Source organism: Ursus maritimus, unplaced genomic scaffold, assembly GCF_017311325.1.
Source record: "Ursus maritimus isolate PB19 unplaced genomic scaffold, ASM1731132v1 scaffold_22, whole genome shotgun sequence".
Classification (NCBI taxonomy): domain Eukaryota; kingdom Metazoa; phylum Chordata; class Mammalia; order Carnivora; family Ursidae; genus Ursus; species Ursus maritimus.
The window spans coordinates 14,677,558-14,697,745 of NW_024424675.1; the positions used below are offsets into that span (position 1 = coordinate 14,677,558).

Below are 20,188 nucleotides of genomic sequence, written 5' to 3' on the forward strand. Positions count from 1 at the left end.
ACATAAAAGCAAAAATTAAATGCTTAAAACTAAGAAATTTGTTAATCCAATGACACCTTGAATAAAGTGAGAAACAAGTTATGAACTGACAAAGATGTTCACAACACATGCATCTGACAAAAGCATAGTATTGAGAATATATAAAAAGTTGCTATAAAGCAATGAGAGAAATAACCCAGCTTAAAAAATAAGCAAAAGATACAAATAGGTATTTTACACTTAAGAAACCCATATGGCTAAAACCAAAGCTACAAAAAAAAACAAACAAGAAAGGATGATCATTTTCTTCTTTCTCTTCATCAGAGAAAGGCAAAACGGGCCTCCATGCCATACCATCTTCTACCTATCTTACTGGGAAATAGTAAGAAGACTGACTTAAATATCAACTGTTGGCAAGTGTCTGGATCAACAGGGTCTCTCATATACTACCGGGAGAAGTGTAAAGTAGTACAATTACTTTGGAAGACAATTTTGTATCATTTTGTAAAACTGAAAATTCATAATCCCTATGACATGGCAATTTCACACTTTGGTAAACAGCCAAGAAAAACTCTTGAACAGAGTTTGTGTACTAGGGGATGTGTGGAGGAATGTTCATAGCAGATCTGCTTATAACAGTGATAGCCTGGAAATTCCTAAAATGCCCATCAACCGGAGAGAGGATACACAAACTGTAATATATTCATGGAATAGAGTGTTAGAAGTCAGAGTAAACTGGGGCCACATCCAGCAACATAGATAAATAGTATAGCATATAATTAATTTTATTTTAAAAAACGTATTAGTATATCCATAGAGAAAAGTGCATATATTATAAATGTAGTAGGTCGATTTTTAAAAAGACTACATTACTTGTGCCTTTTTTGTGTGTGAATATAATATGGCAAAAGTGACACTGCCCCATTTCTCAAAATGCCTCCTGTGTTTCCACTCTTGCTTTTTGAACCCTACTACCAGCATGTGAACAAGCCTGGGCTCTCCTACTGGCAGATGAGAGACCATTTGGAAAGATCCTGTTGTTCTAGCTGAGGCCATCTTAGACCAGCCTAAAACCAGCTGACCCCCAAACTTGAAAGACGGTCCAGCCAAGATCAGCAGAGTGGTGTACCTGGCTCTTAGCTAACACATGAGTGAGCCCAAACAAGAACAGAAGAATGTCCCAGCTTACTGACTTGTGACGAATATTAAATACTTACTGTTTTAGGTCACTGAGTTTTGGAAATGGTATCAAGAATAGCTGGTACAATAAATGTATCGATTTGTGGGTTTTTTTTTTTTTTTTCACAAAGTGACCACATCCATTTAACCAGCACCCAGATCAGGAAAGAGGATATTACCGACACTCCGGAAGTTTCCTTCTTATCACCTTCCAATCACTAGCCGTCCTGTCCCCCACCCAAGGTAGCTATCCTTTTAACTTCATATACATGTAATAAACTGCATATACTTTTTTTGTGTCTGGCTCCTTTCACATAATATTTTGTTTGTGAAAATCATCCATTATGTCGTACGCCATTGTGGACTGTCCATTTTCATTGCTGTCCAGTATTACATTGTGTGAATATGTTACATTGTATTTACTGATGTAACACTTGATGGACATTTTGGCCAGTTTTACTTTGGGACTATTATAAACAGTGCAGCTATAAATGTTCTAGTACATATCTTTTGGTGAATATATGTGCACTTTCTGTTGGGTCTATTAATATATTTTTAAGTGAATACATAGCTCTCAAAAGATTATATATGGTATAATACTTAATTATGATACATTTACATATATATATATTTTAAAGATTTTATTTATTTATTCGACAGAGATAGAGACAGCCAGCGAGAGAGGGAACACAAGCAGGGGGAGTGGGAGAGGAAGAAGCAGGCTCATAGCGGAAGAGCCTGATGTGGGGCTTGATCCCATAACGCCGGGATCACGCCCTGAGCCAAAGGCAGATGCTTAACCGCTGTGCCACCCAGGCGCCCCTACATTTACATATATTATGATACTTTTAACTTCATATGATGCTATTTTATGAAGTTAAAAACAACTAAAACCAAAAAATAAAATACCACAGCAATGTCAATAAAATGTCATAGGAATACACATGCAGATGATGTATATACATGTGTATATATGTATGTGCATATATGAATATATCTATAATGTACATGGATGCATATGCCTATGCAAATATAAAAGTACAACAATTATACATATAAGATTGAGATTTACCTTGGAGGATAAGAGGGTGGGGAGAGAGAGGCTGGGGTACCAGAGCAGGGAGAAGCCAGTGTTCTAGTTTTTGTGTTGTATAATTATTGCAGTGGTATTAATTATAAATAGACGAATATGGTCTTGCATGGACCCAGGAGAGGGGTGTATCATGAACTAAGGATTTTTATTTATTCAATTCCGTACACCTGATGTCTACTTAAATGAAACACGTGTAGGGCTACCAAAATAAAGTAGGTGGTTAGCACTGAGGGTCCCCAAAAGTCACCAATCCATGTGGTAATTTTATATTTGAAAAGACTGAAGACCATAAGACGTAAGTGACTTGGCCAAATTCATTCAGATATTTTCATGACATGAACCCAGTGTGAAAAAGTGCATTTTAAAAGTAGGGGTTTTTCTCCTCTATGCTTTATGCTTGGTGTGAATTCTGTTTCCTTACAAATGCCTAGTTCTGATGTCGAAAACATTGCCAGCATAGTCTCCAATCATACATTTCTCACTTGCTTCTTAAAATAAGATGTTCTTCTTTCCCCCACTTGAAGAGTATTCCTTCTTTGGTGATGTTCTGAACCTTCCTATTAAACTTGCTAGAATGCAGAATGGGGAAATCAGAAAGGTGGGCTGTTTAGTTTTGTCCCGTTTTGCCAGAAATGTCATTAACTGCAACACATTTCTTGTATTTCTTAGAAGTTGGAGGGAGTCCTGGGTCAGGAAGAGCTGGTGATTTGGAATAAGTTCTGCTGCAGCTGGGTTAACTTGGCCTTTAGAGACTTCCCTCCCAAGTCTAAATCAAGAGAGGGATTTGGCCACAGAATTACAATAGAAATACTAACATCATTTTCCTATTTCTTATTGCTTACCTAAGAGCACAACTTGAACTATATTCTGGCCTTCGTTACTCTTATGAAAATTCCTAGAGACAATACTCTAGAATTCATGGGGGTGGGGAGGACATGAACCCTACCTCACCCCCATTTCTGAAATGTCTCAATCTTTCTCCCTTCCAATCACATGCTCAAGAATGTCAGGAGGGAAAGATTTCCAGATCAATTCTACATTTTGGTCACATCCCCTTGTTAATCAGATGTTTTTGCTACTTTCACAACAAAAAGAAATTCTAAATTCACTGTGCACACATCATTTAAAATTTTCCCTCTCCTTGTTATGTTATTTAAACTTTTCCTACATATCAATTAGTTTGAAATAATAAGTCTTTAGGCTATCCATTAATTGCTGCACTGTAGACATGATCTGTATTTAAAATTACACAAGGAAAATTAAGCTGCAGCGGGAAGGAGCCTTGGCTAACACTGAAGGCTTCTTAGCCCTTCAGAGAAGCAAAAGGAGATAATGGGGACAGGGAATACACAGGAGGCTCCTCTCTGAGTTTGTCATTTGCCAGCGTGGGATGTGAAAACAGACTGCTCCAGCTGTAGGCTCTTCTTCCCTTGCTTTTCAGTTTTCATTTTGAATTCTTACTGTATTTGGTCATGCCCAGGCAGAAGAAAACGGTTGTCAGCCAAATGTCCTTTTCTAGTAGAAATTTATTATAAATAGTCTGAAGGCAACTGGCTTCATAATGAATTTCCCTACCCTGCCTCTCCCCTTCCGTCCTCCCCCCGCCCCGCCCCCGCAAAAGCAACACATCTCAGTCTGTAATCTCGGGTAAGTCTGTGGGAGGTGAAAGGGGGTGGATGGAGGGAGAGGAGAGAGAGGAGAGGTGTCACAGCTGGCAGCCTTACCCACCAGTGTCTTGACTTTAGTCAACGCTGTGGTTTTAGTGGAAGAAATATTGCTTGTAAGGCAGAAGCAGTGGCAGGATTCCCTGTTGCTTGCCCAGAACCCCTGGGGTTTTGAGGGTTCGTAAGCTTCCCTCCCTCCCTAATCAAGGCTCTAGGCTGTGCTGAAAACATTCTCTGTGATCTGTCTGACCCAGTCCCGCCTTGCTAAGTGGTGGTTTCAACAAGTGAGGACCCTGGAATTGATTTTTAAGAACTGGAAGGAGAAAGGAAAGATGGAAAGAAAGAAAGTGACTCATGGGTGACATTTTTCATACCCTCCCAGAACAGTTTAAGTTTATGGGTGTTTATTTTGCCTTCCTGTGCTCTTTCCCTTTTCTCTCTGGCTTCTTGTTTTTGCCTAGCCATGATTAATCATCTTGACTCCAGGTCTGGCAAAGCCAAGCATCGTGGGGTCGTTCTTGCCCTCTAGTGGTGAAATGCTACATTAAAGTACTAGAAACGCTGATAAGTCAACGTTTAGAGCTTGGGGAAAGCATTTTCTTTGTAGAACGCTTTGGCCAGAGCCCACTAGATCATATAAAATGTTTCAGCACAGGAGCTTGTCAAAGGGGCAGAGAGCATCCCATTCTGGGTGTCATCATTTAGGAAATTCATACAGAAGAAGATCTTTCTAGGGAAATGCTTTCTTTTTCTTGCTTGTATTGAATTTATATTTCAGAGGTAGTTATTCTTAAGTCTTTACCTTTTTCTCCACAGTACAGGCATTCATAACATCACTACTTATAACAGTCATAACCTGGAAACAATCCAGGTGTCTACCAACCATGAAACAGATAAATAAATTGTAATGTATTCAAATATTGTAGAACAATGAAAAAAAAAACCAACTATGGCTACATACAACAAAAAAAATGAAGCCAGATGCAGAAGACTACAGACTGTATGATTCTATTAATGCAAAGCTCCGAAACTTCTAGATGAACTAACCTCAATATTGGCTGAAGTTAGAATGGTGGTTCCTTCAGGATGAAGGTGTTATTGATTAGATTGGAGCATGAGGGAAGCTTCTGTGATGTTAATAATATTCTGTATCTTGATGTAAGTGACGACTTTATAACCTTTTAAAAAATTGTCAGCTATGCATTTATGACTTGGGCATTTCATTTTTTCCTTTCAGGCTTTCACCCATGGACTAATATTCTACTTCACTCCTTACTATTCCTTTGATAAATGCGCTTTTTTTTTTTTTCCTGGATAAGCCACTTCTCAGAAACCTCAACACATATATGTGTTTTTATGTTGTCTTTAAATTCATGCAGTGGTTAGAGTTTTTTTTTTTTTTTTTTAAGATTTATGTATTTATTTTAGAGAGAGAGTGTGGGGAGGGGCAGAGGGAGAGGAAGAGAGAGAGGGGCTCAAGCAGACTCCCTGCTGAGTGTGGAGCCTGACACAGGGCTTGATTTCATGACACTGAGATCATGACCTGAGCCAAAATCAAGAGTCAGATGCTTAACTGAGCCACCCTGGTGCCCCTGTGACAGGTGGTTATTAAGGATACTTCCACTCAGCAGCTGGGTGATGCTCACCTTACCTCCCAGGCCCTTGTCTCCCCATTGGTCATATGGACTGTTGCACTATAGACGGTATAACTTCTGCCCATTACCCAGGAGCCGTGAGAAAATCAGAGCCCACCTCCAGACACTGGGGGCAGCCAGGGATGTGATCACGCTATTGTACTAAGCTCCCATTGCCTATAGGATCTAGCACTGGGGAGGTAGAAATGGCAGGTGAACAGTATAAGAAAACGATAAACATTACAAGGGAAGAAAGAGGAGGGGAAATGAGAGAGCAAACAATGCTTTTGGAGATTTGTGGTGACTTCTGGAGTATTCCACTCTTAGTCTCTGGAAGTGACCCTGCCCACACTTAACCATCAATCCCAGAAAAGGTAAGCGCTTCTTTCCTCACACTTTGCTCTTTGTCTGGGACTGACTCTCTGCTCATATGACTTCTGAAGACAAGGGAGAGGTGAGTAGAGTGGGTTTCCTGGACACCTAGGCCCATCCCGAGAACACTGGGAACACCAGGATATGGTCGGCTGGATCCTGCACCTTGAGGATACCTTCCACTTCTTGGGATGGGCCCTGACATCAGCTCCAGAGCAAGGGAAATACGGTAGTTGAACAGAGTGGGCAGAGTGGCTGTTCTCCCTTCCAGGGGCAGAGCCCAAGGCTGACAATAGACTCTTGCCTGGTTAGAGGGGGTTGGGTTTCCATGGCTCAGTCCTGGAGGATAGCTTCATTGTTCATGAAGAAAAATACTCTGTAATGCAGCAGTTTTCTAAAGTTCTTCAATTGGGGGTTAGAAAAACAATTAACCTGTCTTTCGCAAGATGTAACAAGAAGATATTCACTAATGTTGGTAGCTTCAGCTAAGGAATGACACATAGTAATCTCAGATGTGGCTGAAATGCCAGAAAAATTAAGAGGCAGAGAAGAACTACAAAATAAAGAAAAAGGGAAATGGGGTGGAAGCAGAGGGCTGATGGGAACAAGTGCAGTGACCATGGCAGACCTCACTAATCAATCGTGGCAGGCTTTCAGGATGAGCCTAGATAGTCACAGAATCCTCATCAAAGTCCCAGACATCTACCACCATGCATTGGAACTGGCATGCTTACGCTGTATAGCAAACCATGCTGTCAGGGTAAGGCACTTAGGGACTGCAGGTCAGGTAGGCAGTCAGGGTTATTTTGCAATCCAGTATATATCCCCAAACAACAACCATCTCCTAGGTATGACCTGTCGAGGCAGGGCTCGTACAAGCATATACACATATCATAAATTACAAGGGACCTTAAACAACAGGAGGTTAGTAGTTATTAATGCTAATGCCTATAGGAGGAAGCAGGGGTGGTGGTGGTATGTGGCTGTGGTGGTGACTGGGGCTAAAGGGAGCACATACGACCATCTAAAGGGGGAGTTCATTTCCCAGGTCCAGAGAAGTACTGCCAAGTGGGAACTTCGACCCCAAATGGCTAGGTCTTCCAATATTCAAAAGAAGCCAGGAAACATTTTTAAATGGGAAATCTGCTTTTTAAAAGTTGGAATCCAATTCAGAAAGAAAATAAAAGAATGCTAAAGGGGCACCTGAGTGGCTCAGCTGGTTAGGCGTCTGACTCTTGATTTCAGCTTGGGTCATGATCTCAGAGTCATGAGTTCAAGCCCCGTATGGGGCTCCATACTGGGCATGGAGCCTACTTTAAAAAAAATAAATAGAAAGAAAGAGAAAGAAAGAAAGAAAAAGAAAGAAAGAAAGAAAGAAAGAAAGAAAGAAAGAAAGAAAAAGAAAGAAAGAAAAGTAAAGATAAAAAACCCCACTATAACAATGTGTGAGTCAAATAAATTATATCTGTTGGTTTCAGCCTGATCGTCAGTTTGTAAACTCTGGTTTATAGATTTTGCTTGGAATAGAATTGTCAGAAGCAGGGCTCCTGGAGCAGGTCAGGGAATTCTTATTCCTACTTCTTCAGATATTTAGGATGAGAATCGCTGATTAACTGCTCTGGATAATTTAGCCTTTTATCTTTTCCTGACCAGGTAAGGGGAGCCCAGTCTGGTATCTCAGGAATATGGATCTCCATGATTCATGAGCACTGTTGGTACACCGACAGCCCCTTGAATGCTGAGCACATTTCCTGGCTTTGTAAGCAGAAGTAGAAAATGTGCCCATGGGTATTTTCCAGCGGTTTGCTTTGCCCTGAGGCCAAAGGGTCTGCTCAGGCTGTGACAAACATTAACTGCACAGCCCATCTCCTTTGCACCAAAGACAAGACTCCACTGGGAGTTTCATTGGAAAGCTGCGGTACATTTCAATGGAAAGCCCTTGAGATTAGGAAGGCTGTGTTTTAAAGAGACCATGTAGGCTAGTGGTTTCAAGAATATGAGTCTAGAGCCAGATGCCTTGCTTCACATCTCAACTCTGGCCAGTGGAGTGTTGCATGAGCTTGGGCTCCTGCCCAGTCGCCCTATCTCGGTTTCCTTGCATAACATCAAGATGATAGAGTCAACCTCATAGACACTGCTTGGGCACCCAGAAAGAACTCAATCAAATTAGCTCTCATTATCCCAAAATCCCAAAGCCAGGGCTTAGATTGACTTGTTGGGCGGAAAACCCAGATGGATGCAGTGCCCACTTGAATGTCTGGCTTCTCTTTTATTTCTCAGGCCACACATGACAATAGCATTCGAGCGGAAAGAGCTCCCAGAAGCAGAGGGTGCAGCCAGCTTAAATCTCTCTAATTTTCTCAAAGCCTGCAGCCATTCTCTCCTGGGATAGACCATTTGGAAACTCCAAGCGTTTGGCTTCCAACTCCCCCAAACATGATGCATCTGCAAAAGCATGACAGATTCCCCATTTGACGTTCCAAGTGCGGTTTCCAGGATCTGACTAGCACTGAGAGTGGTGAAACAGGGGGGAAAAAGAGGGGAAACTTGTCCTCTTTGGTCTTGATTCTCTTGCAGAGTTTGTCTTTCCCAGTGAACCCTGTGGATTGTCTGCTTCAGAATCTCCTGGGAAAGACTGTGAATGAGGCTCTCAGGCCACCCCAGACCTTCTAGGACACCACCTTTAGATCTGGACAAAGGGCCCCTCATAGCCCCCTTCTGGCCTCCTCCACACACACACTCCTCACAACGCAAGCGTCTCTGGAAACGTGGCCTCTGGAATGCTGGCGAACCTAGGTGGGGCTTCATAAGAAATAGATTTGGTCTTTCTGTCTCATTCCTGGCACAAAGCTCCTAAACCCTTAGAATTTTCTAAGTGATAAGAGTGGGGGGGGGGGTGTTTGTTTTTGTGATTCGCAAGGAGTCCCTTTCATCCCATCTGAGTTTTGGCCAATGCGATGACTTAAGGTAGGGCCCCCAGATAGCCTCAGGATGAGCTGATGGCCAAAAGGCCCAAGCGATTAGAGCATTGGAACTTTCAGCCCCTAGTACCACCTTCTAGGGAAGGGGCGTAGCTGGAGACTGGGTTATAAAAACTCTTGAACAACAGCATTGAGAGAGTTTCTGGGTTGCAGAACGTATCCGCATGCTGGGAGGTGGCACACCCCAACTCATGGGGACAGAAGTTCTGGTGCTCTGTCCTTCCAGACCCTTCCAGACTGTGCCCCACATACCTCTTCATCTGCTGTTCATCTGCTGCTGTTGTATCTTTCATAATAAACCAGTTAGCATAAGTGACTTTCTTAGCACTGTGAGACATTCCAGCAAATGATCAAACCTGAAGAGGGGGTTGTGGGAACCCCTGGTTGGTCAGAGGTATGGGTGGCCTAGCATCTCAAGGGGGGCAGACTTGTGGGACTGAACACTTAAGCTGTAGCATGTGTGCTCACTCCGGTAGTTAGCATCAGAGCTGAATTGAATTGTAGGACACCCAGCTGGGTTCGGACAATTGGTTGGTGTCAGAAAACACCCCACTGGGATACCAGAATGCCCTTCTAAATGGCCCCTAGCCATCTTTCCAGTCCCTCACAGTCTGCCTCCCATGTTTAGTCCTCTTGAGAGCTGACCCTGCAGTCATTTTGCACATACCTGAGTCTCAGGGGTCACCTAGGGATGGACATTTGAAGAGGAGGAAGGACAACCTTGAATAGATGTACTGGGCATCCACACCTATGCACAGATGATCCTTTATGGCACAGAAAGAACAGAGGTGGGGTGGGAGTGGGAAGAAATAAGGTCTTACTTTTGCCTCTCTGGTCCTGCAAATATTAGGAGATGGGTGGTCTTGACCTTCTGAATCAGACTTTCTAAAGATGGTGGATAAATATCTTGCTGCAATGGTCACTAAATTGATTTTTTAAAAGATTTTATTTATTTATTTGAGAAAGAGAGAGAGAAAAAGCACACACGAGCCAGGGGGAGGGGCAGAGGCAGAGGGAGAAGTAGATGTCCCGCTGAGCAGGGAGGCTGATACAGGGCTCCATCCCAGGACCCCGAGATCATGACCTGAGCCGGAGGCAGATGCTTAACTGGCCGAGCCACCCCGGCGCACCTCATTAAGTTGATTTAAACAGAAATTCTCTACCTTGGCTGCATATTGGAACCACTTGGGAGCTTTTAGAACGCCCAAGCCTCCCCCTAAACCAATGACCTGAGGATCTTTGGGGATGGGACCTAGCCATCAGTACCTCGCAAAGCTTTCCAAGTGATTCCAATAGTTAAGCAAGGTTGAGAGCCCTTGAGATTAGGAAGGCAGAGGAACAAGTACCATGGGTTATGTGCAAGGGGTCAGGGTGATAGAGGTGGGGGTTATGGCAGAAGGTAAATCATGGCCTTCCTGAGGCGACAGCCTCTACTCCTCTCCAGCTGACTGTTGCCATGCATGCAAGCAAGGCCCACTCTGGCTAGCTCTTCCCAGAGTTGCAGCGAAGCTTCGCACGCCTATGTGAAATTTCACACTTTGTAAATGTTAGTCACTAATCCTGAACTGTGTGCACCAACACTACACAAGCCAGGTGAAACAGCCACTGTCACGATGTGGTGTTTGGGCTGCTCGCTCGGGCTTCTGAGTTAGAATCCTCCTACTCAGTGCAGTCCAGGGACCAGCAGCCTCAGCATCGCCTGGGAGCTTGTTACAGTCAGACCAGGAAGGTGGACATGTTATAAAGTCCGCCCAGCCCTCCTCTTAGAACCTGCATTTCGATAGGATCCCCAGGTGATCTGCATGCACGTTAAAGTTTGAGACTCACTAATGAGCAGGTTACACCACTATGGCGATAGCAAAACCCAGACTTTAGGTGTGATTCCAGTTCCTCTGAGCTTCACAGTTATGGAGTGACATAACCCCTGACGCGTGCCTTCAGTAATCAAAGCCTCCCCCACAGGGAGACTTGGCACCACCTGGACCTACCACTCGCTCTGTCCCCATTGTTAAAATCAATATTTGTGGCCTGTCAATCATTTTCTCCTACCTTTCTGAAAGGTGAAATAGAGGAGAAGCTCTTCCTTCATCTTTTTTTTTTTTTTTAAGATTTTTTATTTATTTATGTGACAGAGAGACAGCCATTGAGAGAGGGAACACAGCAGGGGAGAGGGAGAGGAAGAAGCAGGCTCATAGCGGAGGAGCCTGACGTGGGGCTCGATCCCGGAACGCCGGGATCACGCCCTGAGCCGAAGGCAGACGTTTAAGGACTGCGCTACCCAGGCGCCCCTCTTCCTTCATCTTTTTAAAAATTAAGACTTAATTGTCCCTCCCTCTCTACACTGTCCACTGAGGCCCTTGAAAGACTCATTTTAATGTCACCTCCTTGTGTTCACAGATTTGCTTCCTTTCAGTGTTCTCCCTTCCCTCAGCACTTTTATTATCCTGATTGTGCTCTTATCATTATGATTCAACTTAATGATGAAAAGCAGGATTTTAAAAAGCCTGGCATAACGGAAAGAGAATGGACATGCATGGAAGTTCAGCAAATCAGTTTCAAAGTAAACTTCTTATCTGGTCAATGAATGCAATTAAGTTCATTAGAGAGAAATCATGTTACAGGGGGTTTTATCAATTGTATTCATCATTTTCAACTAATAAACACAACTTTTAGCTTTCTGGATTTTCTGTATTATTGCCTATTTTCTATTTCACTGATTGCTGTTCTTGTTTTTATTTTTTTGAGAGAGAGATAGCAAATGCACAGAGCCTGACAAGGGGCTCGAACTCACAACCCTGAGATCATGACCTGAGTTGATGCCAAGAGTCGGATGCTTAAATAACCGAGCCACCCAGGCACCCCTCTGTTCCTGTTTTTAGTGTTTGCTTCCTTCTACTTTCTCTGGTTTAATGTGCTGTTTCTTTTCTAGTTTTTTTTGAGATGGAAGCTTAGAGCTCCGACTGTCATCCTATCTTCTTTTCCAATATACACACTGAAAGCTAGGCATTTCCTTCCAAACACTGCATAAGCTTCATTCCATATATTTTAATATGTTATATTTTCATTATTGTTCAGTTCAAAATGCATATATTCTCATTTTAATTTTGATTTCTTCTTTGACCACCCTGGGTTATTTAGAAGCATGTTGTTTATTTTCCAAATATCTAGGGATTTTCTAGTTATCTTTCTGTCATTGATTTCTAGCTTAACTCCAGTATGGACAAAGAATATACTCTGTATGATTTTAATAATTCGAGGTTTTGAGACTTGCTTCATGACCTAGCACATAGCCTCTGTTGCTAAATTTCCAACATGTGCTGATAAGAATAGGTATTGTACTGTTGTTAGAAGTATTAAATGTATGAAGTAGATTATGTTGGTCGTGTTACTCAAATCCTCTATACCCTTATTGATTTTTTTTCCTGCTTTTTGAGGGTATGTTCAAATCTCCATCTATGATTGTGGACTTGTCTAATTCTCCATGCATTCATTGACTAAAAGAAACCAAATGTAGTTGTTTTAATATCAGGTGAAGTAGTTTTAAGGCTCTAATAGAAGTTTCGGAGATAATGGAAATGTTTTTTGTGCTATGCCATAGAGTGGCTACTAGCCCTGTGGCTCATAAACACTTGAAATTTGACTAGTGCAACTGAGAAACGAAAATTTTTAATTTGTTTATCTTTAATTTAAAATTAAATAGACACACAAGGGTAGTGGCTACTATTTTGGATAGCATTATTTTAAGGCAAGAAAAATTAAAGGCAGGACATTTCATATTGATAAAAGGATCAATGTAATAGGGAAACATAGCAATACTAAATATGTAGCACCTAATAATTATATTTTCAAAGTATACAAAGCAAAAATGGACAGATCTAATATGCTTAGATACGTTTAAAGAGATAATGCTTACAACACCGTCACTTCAACTACCTTTCCTGCCTCCAAAATACCAGAACTCTCTAGTCACCGAAAGAACTCATGATCTATTTTCTTGGGGAGAAAAGAATGATCTAGTGCCCTAAACCTGTACCCTCCAAGGACTCATGTTTATGCTCAGAGGATACATAGAAAAAAGATCCACTGAAATATGAGAAAAGGATACTAGAACTTCCACTTGCAAGAAAATTTAGCTTTACTTATACTTATTATAAAGCTTGGCACCATATTAGTGTTTGTCGGATGGTTATGGGTGCCACATGGTGCTCAAGGTCTTCTGAGGAAAGAGGAGGTTCCCACGTCCTCAAGGGTTAAACAGTGGTACCCTTGCTTATATGTTCACTTTTGGCATCCTGCAACATGCTCAGTTCTCATGTGGCCATGTTCAGTGGACTTACAGGCTACTTTGCCTATTTTAACTAAACAACGCCTCACCAAAGGAACGAAACCCTTGCCAAAAAAAAAAAAAAAAATGGAGATGGACCATAGTAGCAATTATGTAAGTGCTAAACAATAAAAAACTGGCAGAGTTGACCTTTCTCTTTTTCCTACATCATGAGATAATAGCAATCAGCACCAGAGGATCAGTCTAAAAAATAATATTATTACGAAGGCTCTTTGAAATATGGATTACTTTTCTATAGCCAACAACAAACCTTGCCCTAAGTGTATAACTATAGCAGGTTAATGAATGTGTGAAGCCACTATAATTAGCAGAACACTTAAAAATTAAGCATCCATTATAAAGTCAAACCTTTACAGCTGGTGGATGGGACTGACTGAGAAGGAGTGTAATGATGCAATGAACACAGCTGAGATGCGTTCTTCCATCTCTATCTTCAAATCTGTGCAAGAAATCTTTTCTTCCAGCACTGACAGTTATTAAACCAAGTATTGAAAAAACCACCTAAACTCAGGGCCAGTGCTTTGAATTTCTGAATCACCATGTTAAACCAAGACATTTGAAAATCACGAAGTCTTATTCAAACACATGTGCTCTCACTTTGAGAGCAAAGAGGTGTTTTGAATCATTAACAAATAAAACACTATTTTCATCTTTATTTCATCCTTTTCCATTATAATTTTAAAATATATTTACATATTATATATACATTAATTAAGTGTATGCGTTAGTCTAATAATACCTACAATGAATAAATAAGTAAATGAATATGCCTAAGGTGGGGTGAATGTTCACTTTGTAGGGGCGTGAAATCAGGAAGTTGGCCCTCAACTACTGGCCTAATATTTGATTTTGTATCAGTAGGAAAGTAAAAGTAATTGGGTTGCCAATGTCTAACTTTCACTTTCACAAAATGAAAATTTCCAAAGCCAGGAGGTCCTAATTTTCTAAATAATGCCTTACGGAGGTTCTGTATATTCATAGTGTAGAAGTTCCTCAAACTTTTTGTCTAGATAATGCTATCAGGTCATGATTTAGCCACAACTTGGTAAAACACAAAAGGGTGAAATATTGTGATTCCCCAAGTTCAAATACTCTTAGTTTCATCGCAGTAAATTTTGTGTTTTCTGATATTTCAACAAAAACCTCCATGTGCAATTAATACTAATTAAAGAATACATATTCGGAATGTATGATTTCTTCTCTTTCATTTTTTGACCTGTCGTTATTTTGAAATCATTTCACGTCAAGTATATGAATCGAACCTGTTAGGTACTGAATCCACATACTCTCTTTAGTTCAATATGAAATAATAAAATATACTTCAGTATATTTTGCATTGCCACAAAGTACTTTATGTGATTCAAAACCACACTTCTGAATAAATTGTAAGGCTTAGACTGACACATAGTCAAAGCCAGGAGTCATTAGCAAGAAATGATAACAATAAATAGCTCTATTTGATATAAAGTTGACAAAGAACACCAAATTTGATCTCAATATCAAGAATCCATATTAAAAACGTCATCATTCACTTTCTACGTAAGCATTTTTACCGATCAGTTGCCTATCCCCGCGCATGAGCAAGCTGGTCCTTGCCATTCTCTCCAGGCTTTCATGATATTGTAAAGCATGGCATTTGCAATGGTCAAATTTCATTCTATCTTACATCGATGTCATCATTTCCTTGTTTTGTTTCAATGTTATTACAGTTTGCAAGAGTGGCCACGTAAGCCAAGATGCTTTCAAAACTACAGATGTAGGCTATTCATTCTAACCCTGCTAGTAACTGGACAATGCTAATGTCTTCTTTACATTTACTCCCTTCTTACTCCAAACCAGAGACCACAGCAGATAACCAGCTCTTTGCACAAAGCTAAAGAATCAAATTAAAGCCCCTCCAAACAAGTTCAACATCCCTACACAATGACTCCAAGAAGTTACCCTGAGTATGAGTCACACATCCAAGGACATGAGCTCAGAGTCAGCGGAGAATTTGAATTTGGATCCTGATCAGCTTCATGCACGTGAATACAGTTGTCAGAAAGTGTGGCCCGCGTGGTTAAGAATTTAGTTCGTCTATTAGCATTTACCCTGGAATTCTGATTTTAATATCAATTAGCACAAGCATAAGAGCAGACATTATAAATCGGGAGCTGCATGCCCAAGCTCACCAGTGCGCTTGCTACAGAGCCCCTGCCAGCAGAAGGATTTGTCTTATGGAAGGAGAGAGCTAGAAAGGCAGTAAAAGCTCAAGAGTCAACCGAACACAGAATGAAGAGACTGTTGATCTCAATTACTCTGACTGTGCTGATCTCCTTTTAATGAAGATCTATTTTAGAAGGAAAAAGGCAAACACATTAGCCTCATGATTCCCACAAGGGGAAAAAGAATTTGTCTTATTGTAATAGTCATGATAAGGGGTTCTGTTCTTTAAAATATAGCTACAGCTAAAGGTAATTAAGGTAAACGACAAAGTGCATTGTTTTAGAAATGACTCCATAAAATGACTTCATAGCCATTACTCACACATTTGAAGGAAGCTGCCTTGTGAGATAACACCAGGCTACTTCTGTAGATAGATTGCAATCATAGAAAATGCTGATGGAAAGTGTTTTATTAGTTAGTTTTTGGTTTTTTTTTTTTTGCTTATAATTATTGTGGGATGCTATGCCTGCATATAAAAGAAAAACTGATTTCAAATTTAAAAAGGGGGAAGTCATTCGGTATGATGGATGGATCAGGTCACATTATTCTTGATGAGATTCAGTATGAAGTGGTATCTACAAAATTAAAAAGAAAATTAAGTCAATGGAGGGTTCCTTCTTGAATTTGTTCTTATAGCATTAATGAATTTATGGCCTCCAAAAAAAAAAAGCATACTGGCCAAAGTTATTGGGAGTTATGAAAGCTTGGAACTTTTGAAGAGGGAGGCTATGTTTTGCTCTGAGATAATTTGCTCAAGCTTGTCCTTTACAGACTTCCCGCCTTCCCTAGACCTCTTTCCATATCTTCTTCCACTCAACTCACAATTTCCTTTCCCTGGGTACTTTCTACAGACCAAGTATTCTTTTTTTTTTCTTTTTTCTTTTCTTTTTTCTTCTTCCTCTTCTTCTTCTTTTTTTTTTTTTTTTAGCTCTTGTCTACCTATGTCAATGTCACAGAGCCTAACCCTTATCTTATGTCTTCACTTCACTTGGTTATATCACCCTAATGAGATTACCAATGACCTGAAAGGAGGGACCATGTCCTTTTCATCTTTAGAAGCTCACACTATTTTTGGACTGGCTGACTGGGGGACAGGACTATGCTTGGGTTCATATAGGAGACCCACTATTGCTGCTTCAATTCAGTCTTATGGGCCCTTATAGCAATCCTGCAAATGCTGGAGAATTCTCAGTGGTTCTAGGAGATGTGAACAGAACACTGGGGCAAATATGTTCAAACAAACAAACAAACACAGATCAGCCCTGAATCAAGTACTTGTTTTTAGAAGTACTAAAAAAAAATCTAATAAATAAATGAAAAGAAAGCAGGCTTTAGAGTTTGCCATAATCATGTCTGATGCTTAGTTTCTATAGTGAAACTAGTTACTTACCTGTTTGAGCTCTGTTTCTTCATTTGTAGGTGAGTGTGTATATGACACATACTATTAAACCTAGCCACCACTGGATCTGCTCCATCGTCCAATAGTTGAACAGAACAAAGGGCTGACCCTCCTAGTAAGAGAGAGTTCTCCTGATGGCCTTTGAATGGAAGTACTTTCTTGGTTCTCCAGCAGCTTCTGGCTTTTGGATTTGAACTGGGATATCTGCTCTAAAGATTTTGGACTTGTCAGCCTCCATAATCATGTGAACCAGTTCCTAAAAATAAATCTTGTAGCTCCTATTGGTTCTATTTCTTTATAGAACCACTTCCTTAAGGTCACCTTCTCAATAAAACCTTTCCTGATCATCCTTTAAGAATAGAGAACTAAAATAAAATAAGAGGAAAACAGAGAGGGACGCAAACCATAAGAGACTCTTAACTGTAGGGTACAAATTGAGGGTTGCTGGAGGGGAGGTGGGTGAGGGCATGGGGTAACTGGGTGATGGACATGGAGGAGGGCACCAGAAGTAAGGAGCACTGGGTGTTGTATACAACTAATGAATCACTGAATTCTACCTCTGAAACTAATGATATAGTATATGTTAATTAAATTGAATTTAAAAAATTTTTAAAAAGAATAAAAACTTCCATTCCCTATCCTTCTTTCTTCTTTTAATTTTCTGTGTAGTTTTATTTCCTCCCAGCATGCTATATGTTTTATTTCTTTATTTTACCTATTGTTTACCTACGAAATTTTATGGGAGTGGGGTTTTTTGCCCATTTTCTTTCCCACCGGATCTCCATTACTCAGAACAATGCCAGACACATAGTGAATGCTTGACAAATATTTGTTGAATGAATGAACACAAGAAAAAAGCAATTCACTAAATGAAGTTACTTTTGATCAAATATTTTTTTGAGCTCTGCAGATTTCACACATACAGTCTATAAGAAATGTGGCTGTCATGTTTTGTACTACTGCCACAGAGAACATTCAGAAGGATGTGCAGGAGCATGGAAGGGGAACGACTTTCAAGATACTTCTCATCCAGAAATGCAGACATTAGGAAGGGTACCAATAAATGGAGGGAACCAAATCCACTGTTGGTGGCTTAGATTCTTGTGGCTGCTGTAACAAATGACCACAAATTGGTTGGCTTAAAACCACGAAAATCTATTCTCTCACAGTTTTGGAGGCCAGAAGTCTGAAATCAAGATGTTGGCAGGGCCATACTCTTTCCAAAGGCTCCTGGGGAGAACTGGTTCCTTGCCTCTTTCAACTATGGTGGCTGCCAGCATTCTTTGACTTGGCCTGCACCCCTCCAGTTTCTACTTCTGTGCTCACAATCCCCCCTCCTCTTCTGTCTGTGTCAAATCTCTCACAGCTTCATTCTTATAAGGACACGTGCCATTGGAATTAAGGCCCACTTGGAAAATCCAGGATGATCTCCTCATCACAAAATCCATACCTCAATTACATCTTCAAAGGCTCTTTTCCCAAATAAGGTAATATTCATAGGTTCAGGGAATTAGAATGTGGATATTATCTGTTGGGGGACCACCATTCAACCCACTAGAGCTCTGATAAAAAACTGGAGTTTGCTTTGATTCCACAATGACAGTTCTTGATTGTGTTGTCAGGCTGCCAAGATAGGGTTCTTTCTGAGGAATGTGGGCCTTTGTCATCAAATAACTAAGCCCAGTTGAGTTTCCCTGAGGACTCAGACTAATCCACGTGGTGAAGTTGCAGATAGTTACTTATTTTGGTAAAGATCTTTGCTCAGGAAGCCATGTACTGAAAGCAAGATCAAACATTTTCTTTAAACAAGGGAGTCATCTCTGGGTCAGGCTTTCAATCCTGATTCTTTCCTCTCATTTCTCATAATCTTATGAGAGGGATTCTTATAATCTGGCTCAGGAGCTATCATGTGCTTTAATCCGTGGCAAAAGAATATAGTGCACTTTGCACCCGAGCTTATAAGATGTCAGTGGTCATTAAGATCAACTTTAAAGCGATGATGTAGCATAAGGACCTGCAAAGAGATTCAAGTTCAGAATTTCTGCCTGCTTTTCCTCGTGCCAGTCTCTACATTCTATGACTGCGTTTTCACCTTCCCTGACACTCAGGAGACCTGAACCTTCTAAATTAAATTTACTCTGTTTAAAGTATCATAATGGGCACTGTTTAGGACCAAGTGTTCCACTATTTATTTAAATCTCCTATGCAACTCTCCATTTCCCTGAGTAAGTATAAACAAGTGTTCTCTTGAAAATCTAAGGCCACAAAATTTTATTACAGCCAGTAATAGTTTCTCTTTTGCTGTTGGAAGTCTCAGTCCTTCCATCCCTAGGTCAATAAAATGTTGATTCAGAGGTCATATGCGAATGGCAAGCAATATCTACTAGGTGAATTCATAAGTCTGAATTTCAACTGCAAGAACAGGGAAGTATTTACTTACGTCATAAAAATTCAGTTATCAAAAATAAGTTGCCGTTTAAACTTTTTTTATTTCAGGGCTTTGCTTTCAAGAAAAAGAAGCATATTATAAGAAAAGGAACTGATTGGGATTTATTCAGCATTCTACCATGGAAGGTATGTCTTGAGGGCATTAGGATGACCCCACTCTTTTATAATGACCAGACCTTCATAGTGATGATCTTAAGGCCCTGGAAGCTGAGGCCAAATCATCCAATTAGAAACAAAAGCAGGGAAATTTTAAATGAGCCTTGAGAGACAGAAAGGTCACTGTTGAACTGTGGTCAACATTCTAATGAAATCTGATGTGACTGTCCATCACGTGGCAGATAGCTGTGTGGGCCAGTGAAAAAGCTGGGCTGCCCTCACCTCCCATTCAGGGTTGCTCTGAACGTGAGTATATTATACACTCTGACGGTATAGTGGAGGGTAGTGGAGGGTCCCACCTACAGAAAACAGCATTGTTTCTAAAGTGTATGTCTGGGACTTCCAGCGTTACCCCTGTGAAATCTGGGCTAGAACATATGCTCTGCCTACATATACTTATGCCAGTCTTTGGATAGATTTGATTACAATTAATACATGCAGACTCACATTCAGTAGCTTCTCATGAGACTCTTAAATATTAAAAAAAAAACAACAACTATAATGTTGAGCTTTATTTAGACAGGGTACTTGATCTGATGCATTAAAAAATGCATATAATAGGTTAGTGGGCCTAAATTGTTTTCTTTATCATCCTGAACAATTGGATGGGGAATATTCTTATCTATCAAACATGCATTGGGTGATCCTTACCTGTGCAGAATATCACTGTTTTATAGAATAGACTTCTAACTGGTTTCCTTATTCCCCTTTCCAATTCAGTCCCCACATCACT

At 40.6% G+C, this 20,188-nt stretch overlaps 1 protein-coding gene across 4 annotated transcripts in view; it reads right to left on the reverse strand.

The window, feature by feature from the left end:
- Nucleotides 1-20,188, reverse strand: part of PLCB1 (phospholipase C beta 1) — a 660,507-nt gene that overhangs the window by 29,098 nt on the left and 611,221 nt on the right. For 2 of the 4 annotated variants that reach the window (XM_040637986.1, XM_040637984.1), the window contains one exon: nucleotides 15,848-16,027. The exons of the other annotated variants lie outside the window; for them this stretch is intronic. In XM_040637986.1, coding sequence (XP_040493920.1) covers nucleotides 15,995-16,027 — 33 coding nt within the window. In that variant the 3' untranslated portion in view covers nucleotides 15,848-15,994. Of the gene's footprint in view, nucleotides 1-15,847; nucleotides 16,028-20,188 lie in introns of those variants that run through there. 4 annotated transcript variants of the gene reach the window in all.